General features: G+C 47.9%; 1 protein-coding gene across 1 annotated transcript in view; it reads right to left on the reverse strand.

The window, feature by feature from the left end:
* Positions 1-3,559: 3,559 nt before the first annotated feature.
* Positions 3,560-10,947, reverse strand: part of CSUI_009429 (c2 domain-containing) — an 8,899-nt gene continuing 1,511 nt past the window's right edge. The window contains exons 3-8 of the mRNA XM_068069545.1: positions 10,635-10,764; positions 8,844-9,085; positions 7,837-7,967; positions 6,975-7,110; positions 6,035-6,357; positions 3,560-5,164 (exon numbers count right to left, since the gene is read on the reverse strand). Coding sequence (XP_067918478.1) covers positions 4,855-5,164; positions 6,035-6,357; positions 6,975-7,110; positions 7,837-7,967; positions 8,844-9,085; positions 10,635-10,764 — 1,272 coding nt within the window. The 3' untranslated portion in view covers positions 3,560-4,854. The remainder of the gene's footprint in view (positions 5,165-6,034; positions 6,358-6,974; positions 7,111-7,836; positions 7,968-8,843; positions 9,086-10,634; positions 10,765-10,947) is intronic.

Here is a 10,947-nt window from a genome sequence, read left to right on the forward strand (position 1 = left end):
CCTTTCACCCACACTCGTCCCTTGTCACACATCTGAGCGAACGTGTTCTTCTTCTGTTCACCTTCTCTAGCACTTCATACACTCCCTCTAATGTACTCCTAAGTCCCAGATCATCTTAGGCTACTTCCTGCTGCCTTCACCTACACGTACCTATCAGCATTCTCTGGTCTCACTACCTTTGTGAGACTCACTACACTCACATCACTCCCTTCCACACTCGTCTACACTATTACATCACTCAGACTACGCGTGTTGTTGCTATGGGGCAGAGTCGAAAACTCTGACAGATGAAAACCCCTCCCGCTTCGCACGACTAGTGTAGTAGCAGCCCCGCGTCGGTGGCAGGCCTTCCCAAATTTCCTCCGCAGTCAGTACGTGGAATACAACGGCACTCTCTTCAAGCAGGGGGAGAATGGGATACTGCGAATAAATGTACCCAGAGGGCTGCGTAACAAACTGGTGGCAGATTACCACAGGGGCCCATTCTGACCCACACCTCGGGGTTCGATAGTCCCAGTGAACAGTGTCACCGCCGAAACAGTAGCCACAGTGATAGCGCACCGGCTAATTTGTCAATATGGTTGCCCTGCCGCCCTCTTGACAGACAACGCTAAGGTATTTGACGCGAAGCTTTCCCAGGAGCTGCTATTCCCTTGGGGGATCGAGAAGCTGCATCTGCCTTTACAATTCGCAAGCAAATGGGGTAGTCGAGCCGTCCATGAAAACATTGGGGAATGCGCTAGCGTGCTCTGTCATGGACAGAGGGGGAGAGTGGGATAGGTACTGTGTTGCAATCGCTTTCGCATATAGGACAAGCCCTCATCCTTCAACGGGGGAATCGCCGTACCGTCTAGTGTACGGGATCGACCCGGTCTTACCGATCGATAGGCAGCTGACAGACGATACCAACATTTTAGCTCCATCGCTAACAGACAGGTTCGAATACTTGAAGATCAGGAACGAGGTGTTCGAGCAGTTACACAAACGCGTACACCATGGGCGCGCAAACACACAAGTATTCCAGCTGCTGCCGGGGGACCTAGCACTGGTCCAGCTTACCGGACCAGACAGAGTTCGAGGCAGCTCGAAGTTGGCCGCCCGATATAGCACACCGCATCGGGTGTTGGCGTTCCACGGCAGTGGAGCATTCTATGATATCTCCGAACAGGCCCCGTCAGAAGACTAAGTCATCGGCTCCTCCGCAGGTTCGCGTCAACCGTTCTTACCCCGACAACTGCCCCAGAACCGTACGAAGCCGACTTATACTTGCCAAAAGGGCTCGCACCACCCAGGCGACGCGCGGAGATATCGGTGACAGAGAGAGTATTGCAGGAGCTACCGAAATTTCATAGGAAGCCCACGCCGAACGTCGAAGGACGACACAGGCGGTTCGACAAGTTCTCCAGTAAGGGAGACAGGGGCTAGCTAAATACAAAGTGCGGACGCCGGGGCGGCAGGCACACAGCGGGAACCGTTGAAAACTGACTCGAGTGCGGACGCCGGGGCGGCAGGCACACGGGAGAGAGTGAACGTGACCGGGCGTGGAGCCGTGATGACGCGAAGGCGGATGGCAACTCCGAGCGTTGTGAATATCGGTGGCCCTCCCATCCAGATCCCATGGCGGCGCCTGGAGGTGGCAACAAGGGACGTTGCCCAGTATAAAGCACGAGAGGAATATTCGTATACCACAAGGCAGAGCCAGTACGGGCTCCCGTGGCGGATCTCCCCGGAAAGGGCTACTGACAAGACACGGATGTGTCAGGTTCAACAGCGTGTGTAACGAGTTATGTGTAAGGGAGAGTATATAGATAGTGCCCCGCGAATCAGATGGTCGTACCGTGCGTGGTATGCCAGGGTGTATCGTGACGCTAGGTGTGAACGACAGGCCGAAAACAACTTTCAGGGTTATAACCTCACACTTCCCCCCTTGTGGCGCGAGAGCGGGATGAGAACAGGAATCTGTTCCCCTCCGGAGAGGATAGCAGGCCCAATGGGGATCGGAGAGACAGCTACCAGAGTCGAATGACTGTCGTGCTAGCTGTTCCACGTTGAGTGAATGCTGCTCCGCTCGTTGTCACCGAGTGCAGCCGAGCTGGCCGACACAGGAAGTGCATTCCGAAGACTAAGATTGTAGCCAGCCACGGAAGCGTCGGAGGAGGTAGGGAGGCGCGTATCAAGGTGTCCCTGGACAGCGTTGAGAACGCGCGGGGTTGGCTGAGACCCCCAGGCCGGAGGAGAGTAGCGTTGGAAGAACGCTATAGGGACGCCTTCTCTATGGCGTGTGGGGGAGGCAACGCGACCGACACTTGCTGGAGTGGGGGAATGCAACTGCGTCAGCCACGTATCACTTTGTGCAAACTGAGACGTAGTTCACTCAGGACTCATGCCTGGTACCTGTTGTTCGGCCATCCTTGGAGGAGTTTCGATCCGTTCCCGGGAACTTCCTGCCCCCCCCGGCACCTGTGTAACTGGATCGGAAGCACTGCGTCGGGGGACTTTGTATGTCCAGTTTGTTTATTGGGGTCGGCCGGGAGGCTGTTCTCTGATCGCCACGTGAGAGTATGTACAGCGGCTTCTACCGGCTTTCACTGAACACGCAGCTGGTTGCCTCGAGTAGGGAGCCACTGACTCGCGTGCACGGATAGCATGTTTTCGCACTTCCTGACGAGGGCATTGACATTGTCGTTCTCTGCTGTCCTAAGCAGGTGTTCAGTAGTCTCGGCTGGGTAGGTCCGTCGTACCCTCCCGCGACGCTGAGTTCTCGGCGAGTTCTTAAGAAAGGCAGCGATAGGTCTATTTCACGGCGCGGCGCAGCAGGAATCCCTTGTATACTACCGACCCACTGACAGCGTTGCTGCGCAGATAGTTTCGCAGGCCGCTGTAATATTTCTCAGTCCTCGCGAACTTGATGGCAGAAGAAGTTTCTCTGTAGGAGGGGCGGCGCGGAGAGCTGGTGACAGGAGTCATTCGCATGCCAACAACTACCGCCTGTCACCCGGGCCACGCGGTGCACCCGCGGCCTCTACACAGGAGCACCAGTGCTGACAAAGCGCCAGTCCTGACCGAGTGTGTCCCTGACGTTTTCCTGAGTCCACCTGACAGAGTCCGGCGTGTAAGAGACACCTCCAACTACTGCCGAGACCGGAACATCCGTGACGGGTCACGGAGCGAGCTTACTGTGTCGCCTGCTGACCTAGGGAGTCCGGCGAGTGAAGTGAGCGACACAGTCGCGCAGACGCCTAGTTGTCGCTGTGTGCTTGGAGGCCCGCTCCAGTCTCTCTCACACTATTTCACCGCAGAGCCGGCAGCCGAGCTTCACGGTAATCGCTGTTTACGACGTTGTAACTCACGCTCGCCTCCTATTTGTGGCGTAGCGCTACAGCAGCAGCGTTGCATCACGTGATCACGCCTAGTAGAAGAAGTGTGTGCTATCGAGCAAGCGCACAATCGCTCCCTATCAGCTGAGTCCCCAACACGGCGGAAACCGAATCGGATCTCGGCAGATGGCCGGGGGGGGGGGGGCTGCGATGTCCGAGCTGGCACGACTGACTTGAAGAAGGTTCCCTGAAAGATGCAGCCAGAAAAGTACACCTAATCCAAAAAAAAAAGTCGCCCATTGGTACAGTACATAAGATAGTGTGCTAGTGTTTTTCCGGTCGGTGCGATGCAAACTTGGTTAGACTTCGACCTGGATGAAGTCTGTTTTGCACGGTTTCACTTTTCACAAGTTGACTGTGCTGGTAATCACTCCTTAATCCAATATTGCCGAGACCGGGTACCCGTTCAGAGTTACCATGGTTTTAGGCGAGGAGCGAGGGTGGACTGGCTTGGTGGTTTTCCCGGGCAACTGAGCCTTGTCTCCATGTTGATATTCGGGGGTGCCATTGCACCCGCTCCGCCATGTCTACCGATCTGATGAGTTTCTTCTTCTTCCCCTATTTTCATCGTTCGACATCGTTTTGGGTGTCCTGCTGAATCTTTCGCTTTCCTTGTTTGCCTTTTTTCTCAAAGTTCGTCTCACTTTCCGAGCAACCTCGTGTTCTAGGCGTTCTTCGTTCCCAACTTGACCACCTCGATTCCCTGCTGCATCTTTGCGCCCTCTCTACTGTTTTCTCCGGCTTTCCACCCCGATCTTGTTGTCTTGCGTTTCCTTCGGAGGGGTATGGCGAGCTTGTTGCAGCTGCTAATGAGACTGGGCCTCAGTTCCTTTTCGCTTTAAGGGGACAGACATCTTGGCGTTGGGTGGTCCGCTCCAGGCGCGGCGGGGTAATACCAGTAGACCGCAGTGACTGGCACAGTTGAAACTGACTATCGTAACACTTAAACCTTGTTTAAGCATGCAGCAAGAAAAGGAGTGTTGGGATTAGCGCGTCCCAAACCGTTCTAGAACGTCTTTTGTTTTTCAAGTTCTCCAAAACGCAAGCACGGTGCTGCCGTTGCACCCCTGCTGTACCTATACAAAGGTGTTTGTCCATGGAGTTCCTGATTTTGTGCGATCTGTCGTTCTCCGGATTCGGGGAGATCATCCGACTTCGGACGAAAAGAAAACCTGGCTTTTCCTGTCTGTCGGGGATTACCGACCTTCTGATGAGTCAGCCATAGACCAGTCAAAAACGACAGAGCGAACTCGACTTTCTTTCTCCGGGGTACTGTTGCCTCCCTTCACCCCGGTGTGTTTTGATCGCATCGTTACGGGAAGGGGCTGGAGATACAGACACTTGCGGCGCTTCCTGCAGTCGTGGGGAGGCGAAGACTTCCTTACAATAGCCTCAAGAACACGAGAGAATTACCACTACGCTTGTAAGAATAAAAAATTAATTACAAAAACGGGAGTAACAGTTGTGAATACCTGGTTCATTTAAGAAGAAACATGACAAAAAGGACAAGAGCGATAATACCTGCAACCATCATCCAGACTCCCGTCCACTTCAAACCGCTCATAATCGCGCTGCTTGCAGCTCCCACTGTCTCTCCAATTTGCTGCCAATCGACATAAGTTCTGTTAGTTGTCACATTTGGTAAGAAAGGATCTCGGTTCGGCTCGTCTCTCCCATTTCCAACGGGGGAGTATTCTGCTTCTTCTCGAGGAAGAATCGACGCTTCCAGCTCGATGGATCCGCGCAACTTCCCCTTGTGTGCTGGATGTGAGCAACGTACCCACATCCTGTGAAAAGATAACGGAAAAGAAACCCACGGCGACCCATGCGAAAAACTCCAACAATGTCACGAAGAAAAAGAGGAAATCACCGAGTTTTAACTCTCCTACTGAGGCCTTCTTACAAAGCAAGTGAAAAAAGGGGACCCGAAACTGAATGTGCACCATCTCTGAACGTCGTCGTCTCGTCATAGGAGCACTGGGTTCTCGAAAGCAAGAAAGAATGCAAAGACATGCCTTCCTATCCTTATTTATACACGAACCCCCTAAGAATCGAATATTACAGGGACCGCCTCCTAACCAGTACGAGTTGCATGGTCTTCCTAGTGATCAAAACAACGGCATTCACTGCTGGAACGAGTGAAGGTCAGTACGTTTCCTTGACCAGGGATTCACCCCGTTACGGCAACAGATAGAGACTACTCCTTCACATGCTTCAGAAAAAACACGAGACAAACCTATTACATTCAACTGAGACATCCTCAGTACAAGAAGCTATCACCAAGACCCCTGCTCCTATGTTACATACATTTGTTTCTCTCCTGTTCGTCTCTACGTTGACACCCATAGTTGGAAAGACAAAACATTCACATACATCCACCCCCCAGACTTTCTAAGAGACTCGAAGCCATCTTTATCTACACGCTACTACTACTACTAGTACTACTATATCGGAGGAATGTCTCTGAAGGTCACCGCATGAAATCTACACATCACTACGTGAATCTCGATCTTTCAAACTTCACATTTCAGCCAGTCTCTTATTATATCGTCTTTTCCAAGCACGCTTTTCTCTTCTTCTTCCTCCTCCTCCTCTTCCTCTTCATTCAGACGTTTCTTTTTCTTGTTCTCTCCATCTTGACCATGGTTCTTTCTTACTTGGGGACACGGTAGTTTTGTTGCCGTTTGCGAGCTCGAAAGAAATCAGCGGTGAGGTCAAAATTCGCTTCGCCAATTGGCTCCGTAGAAGAGAGAAGAGCATAATTCCAGATCTGAAGTTTGAGCACAGGAATCTGCGCGGGAATGAGGACATCGAAGACCATTCGCCAGTTGTAAGTAGCTGTCCCATCCTTGCTATTGTAATGAGTATCGGTATCCTTGACAACTTCCGAACTCTCTTCAAGCTGGTAAATCGCCCTCACAAAGAGAGATATCGATGAATTATCATCTAGCGGGACCGCTTTCACACGCCAGATAACCACCTGCCGTCACACGCACAAGAAGACAACTACAACGGCGAAATCCACATCACCAAGAGACAGAAAAAGCTGTATGAGAATGATAGGTCACCGACAGCAAGAAAAAGAAAGGAAGCTCACGAAAAAGAGACATCCATTCAGGTTGGAAGCAAAGGACTGTAGTGATTCTTCGCCACGGAGAAGAAAGAGGAAATCGAGACGATTCGTCGGTACAAAAGACTCCTGGGAGGTGAATGCGCATGCCAGTGAAGAATGGATGAGACGTGCCTAATGAACTCACAGGATGTGAGAGGACAACGGGGGGGGCACAAACACAGACTGCCGGGTGTATGGACACCTCCCTTCTCATGCAAACAAAACATCTGAGTGAATCTCAAAAAAAAGTGTCTTTTTGTATGTACAGCAAACCAGAGAAAAAAACTTTGATGGAAGAAAGGCGGGACCTGCCTATCGTGTAAGAAAAGAAGAGAATTCTAACGACAATCTACATACATGTATCTACATCTACAGACAGATAGACAGATAATACCACGTGATAAGAACAGATAAAAAGAAAGAAAGAAAGATACAAGCACCATTCGTCATTCAAGTCTTGAATCTTTAAGCGTCGGACTCCTTACGCGCAACTGATACTCATCAGGCTCCGAGCTAGCAAGAGTGTAGGGAGGATGAAGCTGCGCATAGTCCGACCGCATAATCTCGAAGAATCCCCGTAAAGTGCCGTGAGACACTGTACTTCCTTCATTCTTAAGCGTTCTGCGAAACCAAGTAAAAGAATAGGAAGAAAAAACGAAAGAAAGAAATGAAGATTCCTCATATATCTTGGGATGTCTCTCTCTTTCTCTCGCTCTATACTTAGGGATACGCGTACAGATAGGAGGCATTGAACGGGGTGTTTAAGAAAGAAAAACGCGAGAAACACGCAGAGCGAGTAAAGGAAGAAATGAAACTTTCTGAAATGATTGAAGCACACAAGACAAATCAACAAAGCGACTGGACTCCCGCTTTCTTCACACGCAACCGCATACAAGGGACATGCGGAAGAAGTGGAGGGATTGCAGATCTTCGCCAAGCTGTCTCGTTCTCTTTCTCATTCTGAAGAAACAACATCTGACTTCACAGGAAAGTCACCGAAAGAAAGGGGTACGTCATGTCACTTACGAAAAAAAAGACACACTCTATGTCGCATATCCATATATACAAATATAGATACATGTTGCGTGAAAGATGCTCAGCCCCACCCGAGACACGATGAGAACGAAGGAGACTAGCTGTAGAAAGGAACGTAGAACACAGAGCTGAGAAAGAGATTCTCTCTGTCTGTCTCTTTCTTTCTTTCTCTAACCTATAATCGCCCTCATCCTTTCCCTATCACTATCGACATGCAACTCTCCCCCTCGTTAGATATGGGGCTAGCTATCTCTATGTTAAAACTTCAAGGTTCCTTCGATGCTCTAACCGTCTCAGAAGCACCCGGCCTACCTGAGCTCGATAGGAGTAGATTCCTCCAGAAGCATCTGCTCGACTTTTCGATTGAAGAATCGATCTTCAACATCGAGGTATGTACGTCCAATACACTCATCGGACAATCTCCCCATATTCATAAGAGCAATCTGGAGTAACACATCAATACATACATCTGCATATATGTGTATATATATATATATTTACACAGTTGTGCATATACCTATATATATATATGTATATATATATATATATATAGATACATATATATATGCACACATAGATGTGCGCATACCTATCCAGATATAGAGATGGATAGATCCATGTGCAGAGTCCTTCCATCCTACGTATTGATATTTCTACAGACATCCATGTCTCATCAAAAGATAGAGACTGTTAAAGTCCAACATGCACTACTACGAAGGGTGAAAACAAACGAGACCTCCCCTCGTTCGTTTTTATCTCTTATGTTAAACTGGGAGATTTCGAACAAGAAGAAGACGCTGAAGAAAGAAGAAGAAGAGAGAGGGTCAATAGGATCCCCTCAGCAAGAACAGGAGTCAGTGACGAGATTTATAAAGCTGTCTCTTTTTTGCAAAACACGTGTCTGTCTTATGAGAAGAGAGAGAAGAGGCGAAAGAACGAGGGACAAGACAGAGCTGTAACTACACTTGAAACTAGAATAGAGGAAGGACAGCGTAGTCGCGACGCAAAAAGACTGCCATCGCGGTGTATAGAGTCCAACCGCTAACTGGACAGACACCTTTCCAAACTTCTTCCAGATCTCTCCAGATTGCAAACTATTTCTACACCCCCCCCTTATGATCTCTAATAAGAGCCTTAGAGCTCTTCCTCTCTCTCAGTCATTCTTTCCCGCCGCATATATCTATATCTGTAGATATACATCGGTCGACGAACATGTCTCTAGATGTAGATGCAGGTATATATCGGCATGGATGCGTCCCTTCTCTCTCTCTCCATATGTGAAGAAGAATAGACATGTAGATCGACGTGAAGGGATTTACCTGGACGACTGAGTTTTCTGGGAGAGAACAAGCTAAGGTATAACATCGATTGAACTCTGGTTTGAATCCCTGCTTCTTGACGTGACCTGTATCTCGTATATTATACGATAGACCACCTGGGAGAGTGATAGAATTCTCGCTATCGTAGATCCACACATAAGTTTGAATATCTGACGCTCCCGAAGGAGGAACAAGCCCACGTGCTGCAAGCACATATGCTCTCACGACTAGATCACGTGTCGCTGAAAGCAAGTAAGAAAGAAAAAGAAAGACGAAAAGAAAGATAGAAAAGATGACAGGTCAAACAGCATAGAGATGAATAAAAAGAAGAGGCAGCCTCCATCCATAAAGGGAGAAGGAGAAGACAGAAGAAGAGAAGCTCCAAAAGAGGAATAGAAAAGCGGAGGAGGAGAAGAATGAAAAAGAAAAAGAAGAAGAACAGAGAAAGAGAATGAGAAAGCAGACGTTCTGTTAGCTCTATATGGAGAAAGGAAGATCTACTAAGAGAAAGAAAGAACGTCACAAGACGTCTACATTAAGATTATCTTCATGGACTTGGAGAAATCGATGAGCTAGAGCAAACTGTAAAGAATGATCCTGCCGAGACACCCAAAACGACAAGTATCCTCCGCATCAATACAAGAGTGATATGCATACCATACATACATATACCAATAGATACATATCATACATACGTATATATAGATAGATATATATCGTGTCATAGAGACATATCGACTATACACATATGTATAGACAGGATTTCAAGTGAGAAGGATGCTGACAAGGAGCTAGGAGAAACCTTCAGCACTTAACACATACACCCATATCATGACATATACACGTATATACACATATGGATACAGACATAGAGATGTATAGATAATGAAGATACATACCCGCTTGTAGGGGATCAACGAAAAGGAGGAAAATCGAATAGGGAGAACGAATGAAACATGTTAATATATCAATGCATGCATGCACCCATGCGAGGAAAAGAACGAAGAGATCGACTTTCTTTCTTTCTTTCTTTCTTTCTTTCTCATCTTCTCCACACACCAACGCCTCTCTACATGGAGAATAATGATGTTCTTCACACTACACTAGCAAAGCAAGTCAATTGAGAAAGCAGCTGGCTATACATATGAGCGAGGCCTATCTCTACATGCTTCTATCTGAATAGAATTCGTACTCCAGAGACCATCCATTCCTGTCCTTCCTCGGCTAAGAGAGTGCTGGGAGTGTCACAAAAGCTTTCGTTTCTCACGTCAAACTCATAGCTGAGCTAAACGCATGAAAGAGAGCGATTGACGTCACCCACCACCCTCCTTCCCATAGAGACAGAGAAGAAGAGACGCGAGCGAAAGAGGTGAGTAGAGGGCGGGTTGCATAAACACCCTCAAGCCTTCCATCACTCTTATGAAAGAAAACAACACATGCAAAGACAGACGATAGATAACGGAGCTATACACACATACATACACAGACATACAGGAGAGAGAGAGATGGTACATAGAGAGATTAGAGATACGTAAATAATAGACACATAGATAGATAGATACATACACCGATTAAAGATAGATAGACTGAAAAAAGATCAAAGATAGAATAGATGGATAGATAGATAGATAGACAAAAAGACAGATAAAGATGGATAGATCAGAGAGAGAGAGATAGATTAAAGATAGTTGAGAAGGCCTGGGGTTGTCATCGTCCCGTCGGTCAAGAGAAGGAAAGGCAAGAGAAGTGAAAGAGAGAGAGAAGAGGTGGATTCCTGCATGATGTGCTTACTATCGTATCTAGCTGTGAGATCTTGACAAATTGTATCCATCTCTGAACTTCCTTTATCTTCAGGAGACTGCAGGACTCGACATACATACTTCAAGTAACCCACTGTCTCAGGCACCCCTGCATCTGTCGGCTGAGACAAATCAAACAGAAAAGAAACAAGAAGAAACAGAAAAAGAACAAGACAAAGAAGACGGACAACATAAAGCGAAATACAAAGACAACAGACAGAAGAAAGAACAGAAAGAACTCATCTATCTTTGGTTTATCTATCTATCTATCTATCTTTAATCTATCTATCTTTAATCATTCTATC

Source organism: Cystoisospora suis (genome assembly GCF_002600585.1).
Source record: "Cystoisospora suis strain Wien I chromosome Unknown contig_5625, whole genome shotgun sequence".
In the NCBI taxonomy this organism is placed as follows: domain Eukaryota; phylum Apicomplexa; class Conoidasida; order Eucoccidiorida; family Sarcocystidae; genus Cystoisospora; species Cystoisospora suis.